This window comes from Hemitrygon akajei, chromosome 18 (genome assembly GCF_048418815.1).
Source record: "Hemitrygon akajei chromosome 18, sHemAka1.3, whole genome shotgun sequence".
NCBI classification, from domain to species: domain Eukaryota; kingdom Metazoa; phylum Chordata; class Chondrichthyes; order Myliobatiformes; family Dasyatidae; genus Hemitrygon; species Hemitrygon akajei.
The window spans coordinates 13,397,630-13,415,344 of record NC_133141.1 but is presented as its reverse complement, the minus strand read 5'-3'; the positions used below and the strand labels follow the sequence as shown (position 1 = coordinate 13,415,344).

Here is a 17,715-nt window from a genome sequence, read left to right as displayed (position 1 = left end):
ACACGTGCACTTGAAGGGGGCGCTGAGCAGTTTCTATTAAAGTCAGACAAGCCATCCTCAGATAGTGAAAAAAGAATTTTTTTCAGACGTATGATCTGTCTTTGATTATCATGGGTGAGAAGCACTAGGATGGCCTTATTTCAAGCATTGTGTAAGAAGACCATGAAACGTTTCTTCACGGAGAAGGAAAGTGGAGCTGAAGGACGGAAGAGACGAAAGTTGGAGGTGGAGAAAGACAAGAAGTCGAGCAAGTTCTTCATGCCCTTCTTTGAAAAACCTGGAACAAGTAGTTCGACACGTTCCATGGAGTCGCCTGCACCTGCTACAAGTTTGTTAGAATCTGAAGGTGGATCAAGTACAAATGCGTCACAAGCTGAGGAGGAAGTCAAGTTGGATAAATCCGAGTATGACGAGATTAAGAGTGAGGCTGCCACAGAGAATGTGGACACGACAGGAGGGGAAGACGATGGTGGTGGTGATGATGTTGAGCTTATTGACGAGATTTTACCTGGAAAGATTGAACCTGATGACACTGAACCTAGTGAACTGGATGGTGTTAAAGAGCCTTGAACTGTCATACCAGAAGTGATTGAACAGCATGACATTGGACTTTTGAAGTTCGACAAGGATACTGGAAAAGCAATTCTGCCTGACGCAATGAGAACAGAAATAATAAAGCTGGGTTTGAAATATTTCCAGAACAGCGAGGGGCCTTTCCTACCAACAAATAACCGCTCAATGAACAAAACTTGGTTCAAGAGGAAATTGGGAAATGGTCATGGTGTGGAAGTGACTCATTCATGGTTGGTCTATTCCCCTTCTAAAAAGTCTGCATTTGTATCTGTTGTCTTCTCTATTCAGTACTCCTGTTTGAGTACTGTTGGGGGTGGGGGGGGGGGGGGGGGAAACAGCCTACCTGGGGGAAGCGGCACAGAGTCTGGCCCTGTGGCTCAGAAGGGTAAGGAAGGGAACAGGAAGAGGAAGGCAATATTGATAGGGGACTCTCTAGTGAGGGGGTCAGACAGGCAATTCTGTGGACGAAGGTAAGAAACTCGGATGGTAGTTTGCCTTCCAGGTGCTAGGGTCCGGGATGTTTCTGATCGCGTCCAAGATATCCTGCAGTAGGAGGGAGAACAGCCAGAGGTCATGGTATATATTGGTACCAATGACATAGGTAGGAAAAGGGAAGGGGTCCTGAAAAAAAGACTACAGGGAGTTAGGAAGAAAGTTGAGAAACAGGACCACAAAGGTAGTAATCTTGGGATTACTGCCTGTGCCACACGACAGTGAGAATAGGAATAAAATGAGGTGGAGGATAAATGCGTGGCTGAGAGATTGGAGCAGGGGGCAGGGATTCAGATTTCTGGATCATTGGGACCTCTTCTGGGGCAGGTGTGACCTGTACAAAAAGGACTGGTTGCACTTGAATCCCAGGGGAACCAATATCCTGGCGAGGAGGTTTGCTAAGGTTACTGGGGAGAGTTTAAACTAGAATTGTTGTGGGGTGGGGACCAAACTGAAGAGACTGGGGAAGAGGAGGTTGGTTCACAAATAGAGAAAGCTTGTAGACAGTGTGAGAGGGAGGATAGGCAGGTGATAGGGAAGGGACACACTCAGACCAAAGGTTTGAGATGTGTCTATTTTAACGCAAGGAGTGTTGTGAACAAAGCGGATGAGCTTACAGCATGGATCAGTACTTGGAGCTATGATGTGATGGCCATTACAGAGACTTGGATGGCTCAAGGACAGGAATGGTTACTTCAAGCGCTGGGTTTTAGATGTTTCGGAAAGGACAGGGAGGGAGGCAAAAAGAGGTGGGGGCGTGGCACTGTTGATGAGAGATAGTGTCACAGCTGCAGAAAAGGTGGATGCCATGGAGGGATTGTCTACGGAGTCTCTGTGGGTGGAGGTTAGGAACAGGAAGGGGTCAATAACTTTACTGGGTGTTTTTTTTTATAGGCCGCCCAATAGTGACAGGGATATCAAGCAGCAGATAGGGAAACAGATCCTGGAAAGGTGTAATAATAACAACTGAGTTGTCATGATGGGAGATTTTAATTTCCCAAATATCAAATGGCATCTCCCTAGAGCAAGGGGTTTAGATGGGGTGGAGTTCAGGTGTGTTCAGGAAGGTTTCTTGACACAATATATAAATAAGCCTACAAGAGGAGAGGCTGTGCTTGATTTGGTATTGGGAAATGAACCTGGTCAGGTGTCAGATCTCTCAGTGGGAGAGCATTTTGGAGATAGTGATCATAATTCTATCTCCTTTACAATAGCATTGGAGAGAGATAGGAACAGACAAGATAGAAAAGCGTTTAATTGGAGTAAGGGGAATTATGAGGCTATCAGGCAGGAAATTGGAGGCTTAAATTAGAAACAGATGTTCTCAGGGAAAAGTACGGAAGAAATATGACAAATATTCAGGGTATATTTCTGTAGAGTTCTGTATAGGTACATTCCAATGAGACAGGGAAGTTATGGTAGGGTACAGGAACTGTGGTGTACAAAGGCTGTAATAAATCTAGTCTAGAAGAAAAGAAAAGCTTACAAAAGGTTCAGAGAGCGAGGTAATGTTAGAGATCTAGAAGATTATAAGGCTAATAGGAAGGATCTTAAGAAGGAAATTAGGAGAGCCAGAAAGGGCCATGAGAAGGCCTTGGTGGGCAGAATTAAGGAAAGCCCCAAAGCATTCTACAAGTATGTGAAGAGCAGAGGATAAAATGTGAAAGAATAGGACCTATCAAATATGACAGTGGGAAAGTGTGTATGGAACCGGAGGAAATAGCAGAGGTATTTAATGAATACTTTACTTCAGTATTCACTATGAAAAAGGATCTTAGTGATTGTAGTGCTGATTTGCAGCAGACTGAAAAGCTTGAGCATGTAGATATTAAGAAAGAGGATGTGCTGGAGCTTTTGGAAAGCATCAAGTTGGATAAATCGCCGGGACCGGACAAAATGTACCCCAGGCTACTATGGGAGGCGAGGGAGGAGATTGCTGAGCCTCTGACGATGATCTTTGCATCATCAATGGAGATGGGAGAGGTTCCAGAGAAGCATTCGTAAAACCAAGTACTATGGTCTCATGCTTGACTCAACTCCTGATCAGGCACACCATGAGCAGATGTCAGAAGTAGTGAGGTATGTGGAAGTTGATTTTGAGAGGAAAACAGTCCGTTTTAGAGAGTCCTTCCTTGGTTTTATCCAGATAAGCCAGAAGGATGCTGAGAGATTGGTTGAAGACATCTTGAAACAGCTAGAGAAGGATGAAATGGAGCTACAAGATTGTCGGTCAGTGTTATGACAATGCTGCTGGACTCAGAAGTGGTGTTCATCAAAGAATAAGTGAGAAAAACAACCTGGCAGTGTTTGTGAATTGCGACATGCAGCCAAGCAGGATACAATGATGGTCATGTTTTTTGGAACCATCAAAGTTCTCTACATGTTTTTCCTCTGGTTCAACACAGCGCTGGGAAAAACTCAAAAAAACACCGTGCCTGTGGTTGTTAAGTCAGAGTCTGAAACCAGGTGGAGTGCAAGGACAGAAGCAGTGAAGCCTGTCAACAAGTACCTTGAGGAGATACTTCAAGTTCTCCAGGACATGACAGATAATGAAAATGAGACCAGTCAAACAAGAAGTGATGCAAGGCAGCTGTACAACCACATATTGAGTTACAATTTTCTGATTTTGCTAGGATTTTGGAACAAAGTACTCATTTGCATTGACTGTATTCAAAAGAGGCTGCAGGATCCTTGCATGAACTTCCACAATGCTGCCCTGGATTTGAAAGCCCTCCAAGATCATTTTTATGATGAAAGAGAAGTGTTGGTCAGTGAGTCACTCGAAGAAGGAGTTGGTCTCTGTCAAGAATGGAATATTGAAGTTGAAAGATGTCAGAGACAAAAGAAACGAATGGCTGATGAGAACTTGAGACGCTGGGCTAACAGCTAAGGAGGAAATGGAAAGAGTCGTGAAGGGAACACTCGACCATCTTCACAGAGAAATGGACAAAAGGTTCACTCGTTTGCATGACACTGATGCCAAGTTTGGGTTCCTTGTGCACTGTGCAATCCCTGTAAAGACAAACTCCCAACTTCATACTGAGTACACCCTCCAATATGCCAAATAGGATAAACTCAGAAGAAATCTGTCAGCACAAACTCGACCTCCTTAAGATGCTGTGGACCAGCAGAAGTATTCAACACCACGTAGGCCAGTACATCCTTCACCCCAACACTACTATCAAACCAGGAAATCAACTCAAGTTCAATGAAGAGTGTAAAATGACATGCTGGAGCACAAGGGCAAATCTAAAATGCTAAGGTACCAGCCTAATGAAGCTCAGAGGACTACAAGCATGCTTAGCAACAAAACCAGGATGCAATAGGCAGAGCTAAGCATCCTCACAAACCAACAGATCAGGGAAAATCTCTTCAGTATTATCACAGTTCGCCATGAGCAGTAGTGTACAATTCAACACTTAACAGGAGGCAGTGATTCCAAACATATTCCCATCAACAATGACAGTGCTGAACAAAATGTTGAAGTATTTTCAATCACATTCAGCCAGAAGTGCCTAAAACAGGATTCACCTCAGCTTCCTCTTGAGATCTCCACCATCATATACCATAATCCAGCTAATTTGATTCACTCTATGCAATATCAATAAGTGGCCAAGCACACTCATAAAGCAAAGGCTACGGTACTAAAGATCACCCTGACTGTAGTACCGAAGAGCTGCACTCCAGATCCAGCTACACTTCTAGCCAAGTTGCTCCAGTACAGACAGAACACTGGCATCTGCCAAAAAAAAATTTAAAAATCCCCAGGTACATCCTGTTCATAAAAAGCTGACAAACCCAGTCCAGATAATTACCACCCAAGCAATCTGTCTACTCACAAATGAAGTGGTGGAAGCAATCATCAACAGTGCTATTAAGCAACTCTTACTCACCCATAATCTGCTCACTGATGCCCAATTCCATTTAGCTCAGATCACTCTACTCCAGACCTCATCACAGCTATGACCTAAACATTTACCAGAGCGCTGCCTGATTTAGAGAACATGCCTTTATGAGGAAAGGGCAAGCAAGCTCTGGCTTTTCTCCTTTGTATCTCACACAAAGGAAGGTGTTTGAGGTTGCCAGAGACCAATTGAAGTCAGCTCCAGAATATCACTGCAAAAGTTCTTCAGGCAGTGCTATATAAACAGAACACAGGCTAGTCCACCAGGCCTGGCCTGTTTTTCCAATACCATCGTGACTGATCTCCTTTCTTAATACTAAAGTCCTGCTCTTTACCCAATGCTGCTTCAAGCCTTCTGAACCTAAAAAAAAAATTAATCTCCTTAAATATATTCAGCATCTTGACCTCTACAGAGAATAAATTACAGTTTCACCAGTCTGAGAGAAGAAATTTCTCTTTCTCAATTGCAAATCTTTCCCTGTCACCCGAGACTACAAAATCTCATTTTAGACATCCCAGCCAGAGGAAACAACTTACTGGCATCCAGTCAAAATAACCCTATCAGCATATTGTATAATACAATGAGATCCCCTCTTCATCTTTTAAATATAGTGAATAGAAATTTAGTTGACCCATTCTCTTCATATAGCAGTCCCACCTCCCAAGAATCATCCAGTGAACCCCCACATTTTTCCATATCAACTAGATCCCTTCTTAAATAAAGAAACCAAAACTGCACACAGTAATCCAGCTGTTGTCTCACCAAGCCCGTTTAATTGTAGCAATACATCCTTGTTCCTTTAACTCAAATCCTCTTGCAATGCAGACAACATACCATCTGCTTTGTTACCCACTTGCTGTAACTGTATGTTTGCTTTCAGTGACTGAAGTACAAGAACACCCAGATCCCTTTGTGCATCGACACTTAAAAGTCCTACATAATAAATCACTCGTTTTCCCCCACTAAAGCAGATAATTACATTTATCCACATTGTACTGCATCTGTCAAGCTTGTTGCCCACTAGCTCAATCTGTTGAAGTCTCTTTGTAATCTTCTTGAGTCACTACCCACCTAATTTTGTCATCAGCAAACTTCAAAATTTTACATTTTTTCCTCTCATCCAGATCACATGACGAATAGCTGACATCCTGTGGTACCTCACTAATTGCCTTCTTCCACTGAAAAAAGACATTTATTCATACTGTTTTCAATCTATCAAAATTTTCAATCCATACTATCCTCCTAATGCGATGCACTTTAATATTACTCACTATATTTTCATGTATAATGTTAAAGTCTTTCTGGAAATCCAAGTACACTGGTATTTCTTTAGCTATAATTAGCATGGCTTTTCAGTTATACTCAAAAACCTATAGACTCATCAAATACAATTGCCCTTCCAAGAATCCATGTTGCATTTGTCCAATCCCATTGATATTTTCCAAGTATCTGATATCCCATTCTTAATAACAGTCTGTACCACTTCAGGTGCTTCAGCAGGACTTTGCTTCCATCACAAGGTCAAAGTGGAGATTCTTTCAGATGAAATGTTCCATGCTTAATTTCACTAATCACTGCTCAGCAAGTGAAGTAGCCTGTGCCTGCACACAGCAAGATCTTGACAGCATTCTGACATGGGCTAATAAATGGCAAGTAACATGTCAAAAAGGTGAGGAAATAACTTCAAATCAAGAGATTTCAAACAAGCAAACCATCTACCCTAGAACTTCAGTGGCACCTCCACTATCAATACCTTGGGAATTATCAGTGACCACAAACTTAACTGGCTCAACCACATAAAGTGACTACAAGAGTAGTTCAGAAGCTGAGTATCTTACAGGAGTGACTCACATGACACTAAAAAGCTTTGTACATGACACTTCATCTACAAAACTCAATTTACAGATGTAATGAAATATTCTACTCTTGCTGGTGCTAGGGCAACTTCAGCTCTCAAGCAGCTCACTGAATCAGCACTAATCCACCATAAGTGAATGCCACCAAATGAAATGCAGTCACTCACTCAATCCACCCTGACAGAATCTCCAAAACTGCCATAAAAAGGCAAGAGCAGCAGGCACATGGAACACCACCACCTGCAGGTTTGCCTCCAAATATTCCTCCTCTCACCTTAAAGCTATAGGCTCCAGTATTTGACATTTCCACCGTCGAAAAAGACTACCTGCACCATCTATGCCTTTCATAATTTTATATTTCTATGTGGTTTCCCGCAGCCTCTGACTTTCCAGAGAAAACAATCCAAGTTTGTCTAATCGCTTCTTATAGCTTTAATCCAGGCAATATGCTGGTGAACCTCTTCTGCACCCTCTCTGGCCTCCACATTCTTCTGGCAACAGTGACCAAAATTCCACATAATACTCCAAATGTGGCCTAATCAAAGCTTTATACAGCTGCAAAGTGTCTTCCTGACTTTTTTTCTTAACTTGACCAATGAAAGCAAGAGTGTCATGCACTTTATTTACCACACCATCTACTCATGTTGCTGCTTTCAGAGAGATGTGGACTTGTACCCCAAGATCCCCCTGCATATTAATGCTCCCGAGGGTACTGCCATTTACTGTAAACTTTCCTTTACATCACACCTCTGAAGTGCACACCTCACACCTGTCTGGATTACATCCCATCTGCCATTTCTCTGCCCAAATTTCCAACTGATCTGTATCCTCTCAAGTCCTTTGACAACCTTTCTCAGCATCTACAACTCCATCTGCAAACTAGCTGGTTTCCATTTTCATCCAGATTGCTTTGATACATCACAAACAAGAGGTGTTCTAGCACAGATCTCTGTGGAACATCACTGATCACAGACCTCCAGTCAGAATAACACCCCTCCACTACTACCCGGTCATCCATTTTAGATCCCATCTGCTATGTCTCCATCTGCCTTAATCTTCCAGATCAGCCTGCCATGAGGTACCTTGTTGAAAGACTTATTAAAGCCATGTATACCATATTCAATGCCCCACCTTCAATTATCTTTGTCACCTCAAAAACTCCCCCAAACAAGACACAACCTCCCCCAAAGTCATCCTTTACTGTTGCTTCTGAAACATCTGAATCCTGGAACGCTGAGATGCCAGTCCTGTCCTTCTCTCAACCAAGTTTCTCTAATAGCCACAACATAGCAGTTCCATGTACTAGTCTAGACCCCAAGTTCATCTGCCTTACCCATGATACTTCTTACATTGAAATAAGTACACTTCAGCCCATCAGCTCCGTGTCCCAAGGAATCAAGAAATATAGGGTTAGAGCACACTATATAAAAGAGCACTTATAATCTTATTGATTGCTAGAGCAGGGAGAAAGGAACAAAATAACCTACTTCTGCTTCTATTCTTACATTTTTGTGTTCGAGTCTTTGTTCACATCTCCACAAGCAGCAAGCATATAAAACATATTGACAAGACAAAAGGCCAAAATTCCTCTATCAATAAACTCATTTCCTGACGTAGCAACATCCTTTCGTCTCTGACGCCAATCAAAGCTCCTACTTAACCTAAACTATACAACTGCCTCCTGAATTAAACAAGCCCACAAATCCCTCTCCCTCAGTGGACCACAATGCTTGCAACTGAGGCTCCAGTTTAAGAGTTCTGAGCCAAGTTCCTCAAAATGTAGTAATTGGGGGCTCTCAAACTCATCACTCTTGACCATCTCTATCAAGATATGTTCTATGAATTGTTCTACATATTCAATTGGTAGGTTTATACTTTTAATATATTTAATTTACTTTAAGTTAACTAGCAGTTATCACTTATCTTTTAACTTTGTGTTTTAGGATCCTCACTAAAGCTGTGCCAATCACCAAATAAACATTAACACCTAACTGAAGCTTATACAACTCACTAGTATTGGAGATCAAGAATCAACATCTCCTTTTCCCTCTAGACCTCATTTCTATAGTGATAATATTATCAACTTTAGTACTCTGTCTCATCAACTTATGCTCTCATTTGCTTAACTGTTCTAAATCTATTGGTTGATGTAAAGGTAGCAATATCAACCTGTGAGGGCATCAAGTAAAAATCCTGTCAATTTTGCAACCAAAACATTAATAAACAAAACAAACCCAATACTCATTAAAATTGAAAAAGTTTAATGAAAAACTGTTTTAAGGTGAAAATAACAGAAGTTAAATAGCTGTGACCAAATTATCCTAGAATTAAAGCTTGTAGGTGTAGGAGGTGTACAAATGAGGGTGAAAAGCTCAACAGGTATCAGGAAATAATTGATTACAAATCATAGTTTTAATGCTATAAGATAAAACAATGTATCAATGGCACATTTCAGTGAAGAAGCAACAGAACAGATACTCTTTAGAATTGGATTCATGATGAAGGGTCCCGGTGAAGGGTCTCAGCCCAAAATGTTGGCATTTTATTCTTTTCTATATATGTTGTCTAAACTGCAGAGTTCCTCCAGCATTTTTGGGCGTGTTACTCTGGACTTCCAGCATCTGCAGAATCACTTGTGTCAATATCTATGTTGTTTCAGATACAATCAAAAGAGCAGTAAAGCAAAAGAAGAATAAGAACTTTCTTTTCATGTACTTGGGGCCTCCAGAGCACTTCAATTACTTACTTTAAGCCTCTTGTAAGTAAAAACACAAAGATTCCTTATCAGCTCGTACTCTGATCAGCATCCTGCTAGGAAGCAGGATATTATGTTGCAATTTTAAGATGTTGGTGAGGCCCAATTTGGAGTATTGTGTGCAGTTTTGGTCATCTACCTATAGGAAAGATGTAAATAAGATTGAAAGAGTACAGAGAAAATTTATGAGGATGTTGCTGGGACTTGCGGGCCCAAGTTATAGGGAAAGGTTGACTAGGTTAAGACCTTATTCCCTGGAACGTAGGAGAATGAGGGGAGATGTGATAGAGGTATACAAAATTTTGAGGGGTATGGTTAGGGTTTGTGCAAGCAGGCATTTTCCACTGAGGTTGGGTGAGACTAGAACTAGAGGTCATAGGTTAAGGGTGAAAGGTGAAATATTCAGGGGAACATGAGGGGGAATCTTCTTCACTCAGAGGGTGATGAGAGTGTGGAATGAACTACCAGCTGAAGTGGTGGATGTGAGCTTGATTGCAACATTTAAGAGAAATTTGATAAGTACATGGATGGGAGGGGTATGGAGGGTGGTGGTCCACGTTCACGTCAATGAGGCTAGGCAGAATATCAGTTTGGCGCAGACTAGATGGGCCTGTTTTGTGCTGTAATGCTCTATGACTAAGTAAATATATTGATATTACAATAACACAACCATGGTTATCAAAGGTGTTCAAGCACTATAAGCAGTGCGGAAGAGCAATGCTGCAGATTACTAGCATCCTAAGAGGAGAGGGAATGACGTTTTGGTCTGGGAAGAAGACATCCAAGAGATAGCCTATAATGAAAGACTAACTTACGACAGGCATCAGGAAGCTTTCCTGCATACAAAAAAAAGCAATCAATATATCAAAATGGATGGAAATGCAAAGGCCAAATTTCTAGAATAATTTAAGAACCAATTGGATGCTGCACTGGAAACATTTCCCCACTCATTTTGTAAAATCAGCTACAAGTGCTCGGTTTGTGCCTACAAACAGAGAAATAGTTAATTAGATAAACTACTCCAAGTTCATGGAACTGTAACCACAAATTTAATTTCAGGCTTCTTGCAAGCAGAGGCGAGGATGCACAATAAAAATAAAACTCTGATCCAGTTTGGGGAAGGGTGTACAAACACCTAACTAGTAACCTAGGAAGTGAAAAACTCATTTTTGCTACAATTAATACAAAGTCATTGTGAGATGCATTGCCTTCTGCTGGAAAACATGGGATAAAAACTTTTACTTCAATCAAAAGGCAGGTAAAATAAGATGCAACAAAATTCAATTTTCAGCCCTTTTGTTGATTCCACCTATTATCTTTCAGATTTTAACGGTAAGCATGAACCACCTGATGGGTCAAATGGAGAGTAGAAAATCAATAACAAAATAGACAGGGAAGGTGAATCATCTTTTATAGAACTGGCACGTTATTGCACAGTAACACATCATTATTTTCACTTCTTATAACTTACCACAAATCTTTTACAGAAAATGTAGAGTTTCCACCAAAACTCCCGTTGAAGCTGAGATGACATGGAATACAATTGCTGAAGTATACAAAAGCTCCCATTCTGAGGTCCAATTTGGGTAAACTTACCTGTCAAGTCACAGCTGTTCTGGATTACACACTAAGGACTCTGAAGAAGCAGTGAGAAAGCATCTTTATAACCTCACAAATCTAGCCACCAGGAGGAAAGCAAAAGACAACCTTGAAAATCTAATGAGAATATTAAAAACCACAATGGCAAATGCCCACATACCTAAATTAGAAAAGAACCTGAAGTATTTTAACACTAGATTTGAATAAACTGTACGTCACTGACTGCATTTCGACTTACTAACAATACCACAGCATAACCACAGCTTCTTTTGTAATGTTCCAATGTAAATAGTGTTTGATCAGGGAAAAATAGCTGACAAATCAATTACCTTTAAAAAAAAACACATTTCCAGCAGCTCAGGGCTTCTATTTGCAGCATTCTGCAGTGTGAATAAACCTAAAGCTTCTAATGATGTAGTGCTTTTAAGAGGATACGTACCATTATACACAGCTCAGAGCTCTTGGTGCACAATATATTGCTCACTTTTAAATGACCTACACACTCAAAACATGAGAATATAACTAGAAATAGATAAACGTGGTACACATACAATCAATAGCAAAATGCAGCACACTCCCACAACCCAACCCCATAAGAGCTTGCAAAATACCAAAGAAAAGGAATTTCAAGACAAAAAATGCAAAAATCAGGATTATTATACTAAATGGTACTAATAAAACTTTATTTAAATATTCATGTTGCAGCATAATATATCAATCATGAAACTCGCAGTCATAAAATTTAACAGGCTGACATCTTTGACATGTTCTTGGCCCGGAATTCATTCTCAACGCCCTCAAGGTTAATCTGTAATATCCAGGATTTAGTGATCAGACTCCTTCCCCTCCCCTCATCATTCCCCAGCTCTACACCCCTCTCCCCTCCCTTTCGATTTACTGTTTTGAACCGTTTTATCCGAAACACATTCATCAGAGACAGCCGGTACTCAGGAAGGCAGAACATGCACGCAGCACACATGACAGAAATATTAAATGTCACTGCCGCATTGACTGGGACAATATTACCTTCAGTGAGGAGTTTAAGACAATGGATCAAACATTAAACCACGCTCATCACACGGTGCTTGAAGTGAGTCAGGAACCTCCCATCCTATCCCATTTAAAGGGAAACACTGGGTGTTATAGCAAGAGATTCCTGGGTTCTATTATATATATATATATATATATATATACACACACACACACACACACGACGTACTTCAGAGGTCACAGTACCTGATAACTCAGAGTACATTCAGATTCCTGGCTTCCAGCCGGCATGGTTGAATCGGACAGAAAGCCTCTTTCTTTTACCTTCGCCGTTATCGGAGCCGAAAGGTGTCCAACGGCCTCAGCGAGGGTGGGGATGGGCGCGAGAAACGGGCAGCGCGTGCTCAGTCCGACCCAAGACACCGGAGCTCGGTCCTCACACCAGCAGCAGCAACACAAGCAGCAGCGGCATCAGCACCATCCTTATATTTTCCCTTCTGAGTGGGTAGACCGCCTCGGAGCCGACCAATCAGGATCTTTGGTCCTTTAATATATGCATAAGGGAGGACAACTGGAGAAGAGTATTTGAAGCATTAACGCAAGATCCATATAGAAACTGTTTTTAAAAGATACAGTAGTAATTTTTATAAACCACATATAAAAGATGTTCATACTATCCTGTATATTATTTCAATAACTTAATTTTTTGAAACTTTTATTCATTTTTTGGGATCTCTGTGTAAGAGGACAGGCTAGAGTTTATTGCCCATCTATAAGTTGGAGAGGTACCTACAAGTGGTGGTGTTGCTATTGCATTTGTTGCCCATGGTGGGAGAAATAACTGCAGAGAATTTTTGTTGGTGGTACTTACTGCAGGCACTATGCACTGGTGGTAGCCAGAATGAATGTTTTGGATGATGGATGGGAAAGGGGTGGTAATCATACAGGGTAGTTTGTTGAGAATTGTGAAGCTGTACTCACCCAGACAAGTGGGGAGCATTTCATCACATTCCAGATCCTGTAGGTGACAGAAAGGCTTTGGGCTTTTGGGTTGTTACGAGGTGAGTATTCACAGTTGGATACTATGTGTTTACTGATCTTGTAGCTGCAGTTTTTAAATGGCCAGTCCATTTAAGTTTCTGGCCATTGGCAATTCCCAAAATATTGAAGACTGGAGATTTAATAATGGTGTTACCTTTCAATGTCAAGGAATAGGGGTTGGGCTCTCTCTTGTTAAACTCTGTGTCTCACAAGGAACTGATCTGGAACACAACTATTCCTAGTGGCTTACATAGTGGTACTGAAAGCCACATACCCAAGTATGTTAATGAGACAAAGACTGGTGATGCTATACGACATTAGAAGCAAAGAGTTACAAAGTGATATTAATTGATTTGGCAAAAATGTGGCAAAATGCACTTCAATGTTATGTTAAATAGTGCAATATAATTTGTTGCAGATCTTGAAGGGATAAAAAAGAATAGGGTACTGAAGAAGACATTGGTATGCTAACCTTCATAGGCAGAGGCATTGAATATAGGAGTTGGGATGCCATGTTGCAGCTGTGCAAAACATTGGTCAGACCACACTTGGAGTATTGTGTACAGTTCCAGCCACTGCACTATGGGAAGGATTTGAGTAGAGAGTGGAGAAGAAATTCACCAAGATATTGCCTGGAATGGAGGGCTGTAGTTTTAAAGAGAGATTGATTGGATTTATTCTCACTATAAGAGGCTGAGGAAGAGATTTCTAAAATTTTAACGATCATAGATAGTCATTTTCCCAGGGCAGGGAAGACTAGAACTAGAGGACACAGGTTTAAAGTGAGGGGAGAAATTTAAGCAGTATCCAAAAAGCACGTTTTTCACACAGAGGGTGCTGCTTACCTGGAATGAGCTTGCAGAGCAGGTGGTAGGGGAAGAAATCATTATGATGATTAAAAAGTATTTGGACAAATACTTAGATGGGAAAGATATAGAGGTATAAATGTGTGCATCAGGAAAGAGCTTTCCACTCGATAACCACTAAATGGGGCTCAGCTGAGCCAAGTGTATCTTTCTTTGTTGATTCTGATGGCTGGATCAACATAATAAACCATATTACATTTAATATTAATGTAAGACCATACATACATACATAGGAGCAAAGTTAGCCACTTGGCCCATCGAGTCTGCATTGTAGAAAGAATTATGGGGAGGCTGCAAAGTTCCCTAACCTGGTTTTGTTAGTGTTAATTTGAATTTGAAATTCTGCTGTAAATTTTGTCTGAAGTGATTTGTGAAGTGACAACAAGGTTCTGGCCAATTGCTTACAAATCTAATTTTATGTTCATTATTTTAAAAGGAAGGTAGTCTGGTATACTAGCAAACAAATGTTTAACATGAGTTATCTTACCTCCATAATATTTGGCCGATTGAACCCGAAACAGATTAAGGCCCCCTGTAAAGTAATAAATGAACTTCTTCATAAAAACAACGTAAATCAAAATTTCAAAGAAAGCACCACATTCCTGAATTAGCATTCTTAACAATAGGATCATGAATTTTGGGATCCTATCAATCAAAGATAAATGGGCTGTTAAATATGGCATTACATAGGTACCAAGTAACCAACTATTAAATACACAGAAATCCTTAACCATTCAAAATACGAATATTTTATGCAAACAGCACTCCAGCTCCCTCACCATAATACATCAAATATACTCAGAGGCTGGAAAAGAGAATCCATACTATAGTAAAGCTCTTCAGGATACAGAGTAAATAGTGAATGATTGGTCCATACAGGTAACTAAGTGTTGAGGGGAAAACCACAGTCTAGGGTCTTGCTGCGATTGGACACTAAGGGGTTAAGCCCTATATAACAGTCTCTCAAACTTGTGAAATATTTAAGGATGACTGTATATGAAGGGGTTGTATTACTTGGTGCATTGAATGAAGATAATACAAGAACACAAAAAAGTAGGAGCAGGTAGAGGATACCAGGCCCCTCAATTCTTCCCACCATTCAGTAGTTTCCTGGGTGAACTGCCCCATGCCTCGACTCCTCTTCCTGTGCCACAAGCCTTCAATTCCTTTTTGTTTCAAAAACTCATAAATTATTTTAAAACAGAGAATGAGGGTGGTTAAATATTATGAAGAAGAGGCAAAGGACTTGTAACTGGCTTGGAGAAAAATGTGACACCAAACTTGATTGGCTGAATGGCCATAGTATCAATACCCCTACAGTAATAATATTATTGTGTGGAACTTATCTGAAAATGATAGTCTCAGTGTTATGAGCTATATTCTACCAGTTTTACAGAGCTGATACTGTATATGGCAGCAGATCACTTTAGATGTCTGAAGCTCCATGCTCTCCATAGATTCGACAGTAAATGATTCCCTCACAATCACATTATCACCAATGGAGAGGAGACTTAAATAACCAACTAAAACAAAATCTTTCAGTTTCAGCCAGGATCTCCTTGTTCCTCTATTAACAGCAAAAGTTTTTGTGTCAACTGGACAACCTCAGTCTCCACTCTACTGCAGTCATTCCCTCCACCTCTCCACAACTGAAACACTGTTGATCTCTCGTTCTGATTAAGTGTTAACTGGTTCTGTCTTCACAGATGCTCCTTAACCTGCTGAGTACTTTCCAACAATGCTTTCATTTCAGATTTCTAGCAGCTGCAGTTTCTGACTTTCAACCAAGTTTTCAGCTTTGGTCAATAAAAAACCTGCTTGAAATTTAAGTCCTGTCTAGCACCTTGGGGTCTAGAAGATTGGCTTCCACTGAGTTTTGTTGGTTCTGAGGAACATGAAATTTGCAAACTCTATCACAGGTAGGGTTGGAACCGCCTGACAGAATTGGGGGGGGGGGGGGGAAGGAGGTGATTTTGGAGGTGCTACACTCCTTATGCCATTTTCATTGGGCTTCTAATTTCCTTTTATGACATAGAAGGAAGCCATTTGGCTCACTGAATCTATGCTGGCTCTTAGAGCAATCCCATCAGTCCCATTCCTCATATTACCTGTAAACAATTTTCTCTCACATGCCTATCAAATGCCCATTGATTTTCCAGCCACCCACCTACAATGGGGGCAATTTACAGAGCACACCAAAGGTCAGAATCGAACCTGGTGAGCCGCTGTGTTTTCAATAGATCTGACATTCTCAGTGCCATTACAGATACCCCTCCACTTTGAAGGATCATGGGCCAGTAATTCTCACAAACAAGTATCACAGGAGATGGGAAACAAATTTAAAAAAACTGTCTCATATTTTGTTATCTAATAAGAACACCTCAACCCTGAAATATTACCACTTATTGATTGCTTCTGTATCTTTACCAGAAATGTACTTAGGAGGGGGATGGCAAAAGGATTGGGCAAGGATTAACTGTACTCCATCAAGTCAATTAAAAACTATGTTACCTCCTGAATAGATTTGGTTGCATCAGTATCTCCTGCTTCAATCAATCCTCCACCTGTTTTTTTTTAAACTTTTACCTCTATCCTAAGCCGTTTCTGTCTGTCAATATGTCAATATTGTCCAGGAGACAACAAAATAAATACATCTGCTAATTGCAAAAGCCTGACCTATTGAAGGACAAGGCAGGTGTAAAGAGTTCATGGATTCATGGATTACTTTGAAAAATATTTCATCTATATGTAGTTTGCATCCTGTATGTGTTGACAAAAGATATTAGAAGACCTTGATGCAGGGAGGTCAATTGTGTAATAAGTAGAAACATTGATTCTATGTATCTCATCTAACCCTAATGGGAAGGCATGATGCATCTGCATGTGCAAAATGAGTAAATTAGAAGAGCTGAGCTCTGTCCTCTCTGACTTAACTTCTCAGGCTTCCCATAGATTCTGCTGATGCTGGAAACCTTGGGCAACACACACAAAATGCTGGAGGAACTTAGCAGGTCAGGCGGCATTTAAAGAGGGAAATAAACCGTCAACGTTTCAGGCTGAGATTGATGACTGATGCAGTCCTGTCTGAAAGAGAATCCAAAGTTATCATGAAAAAGAGGTTAGCTAGTGAAAGAGTGGTTCCTGTAGGGATCACAGACATAATCTACGTGTGGAGCCAGTGGACGTGAATGAATAATTCTTGTGTGTATTCACCATTGAGAAGGATGTGGTGGGTAGTAGATCAGCATTAGTGTCAAAGCATGTCAATATTAATAAGATGAGGATGTTCATTATCTTGGAACATATATGGGTGGATAAATCCCTCAGACTGGGTAACATCTAGCCTAGATAAATTGGAGTCAAGGGAGGAGATAGCTAGGGCCAAGACAGGTTTTTCCATCTTTATTCACCACGAGAGAGGTACCAGAAGCCTGGATGACAGCTAATGTTATTCCTTTTCTTAAGAAGGGCAACAAGAATAAGCCAGGTAAGCCTTACGTCAGTGATAGGGAAAAATCGGAGAAAATTTTAAGGGACAGAATGTATGTACATTTGGAAAGGCAGGAACTGATTAGGGATACTCAGCATGGCTTTGTGTAGGGGAAACCCTATGTCATTCTTTAAGGTTTTTGTGGAAA

General features: G+C 40.7%; 1 protein-coding gene across 5 annotated transcripts in view; it reads right to left on the bottom strand.

Annotated features, from left to right (window-relative positions):
- LOC140741109 (electroneutral sodium bicarbonate exchanger 1-like) overlaps positions 1 to 12,624 on the bottom strand; it is a 205,331-nt gene extending 192,707 nt beyond the window's left edge. For 2 of the 5 annotated variants that reach the window (XM_073070871.1, XM_073070872.1), the window contains exon 1: positions 12,417 to 12,617. In XM_073070871.1, the coding sequence (XP_072926972.1) occupies positions 12,417 to 12,461 (45 nt within the window). In that variant the 5' untranslated portion in view covers positions 12,462 to 12,617. Of the gene's footprint in view, positions 1 to 12,206; positions 12,279 to 12,416 lie in introns of those variants that run through there. The other 3 variants (XM_073070876.1, XM_073070875.1, XM_073070874.1) reach the window with 3 other exon arrangements.
- Positions 12,625 to 17,715: the final 5,091 nt, after the last annotated feature.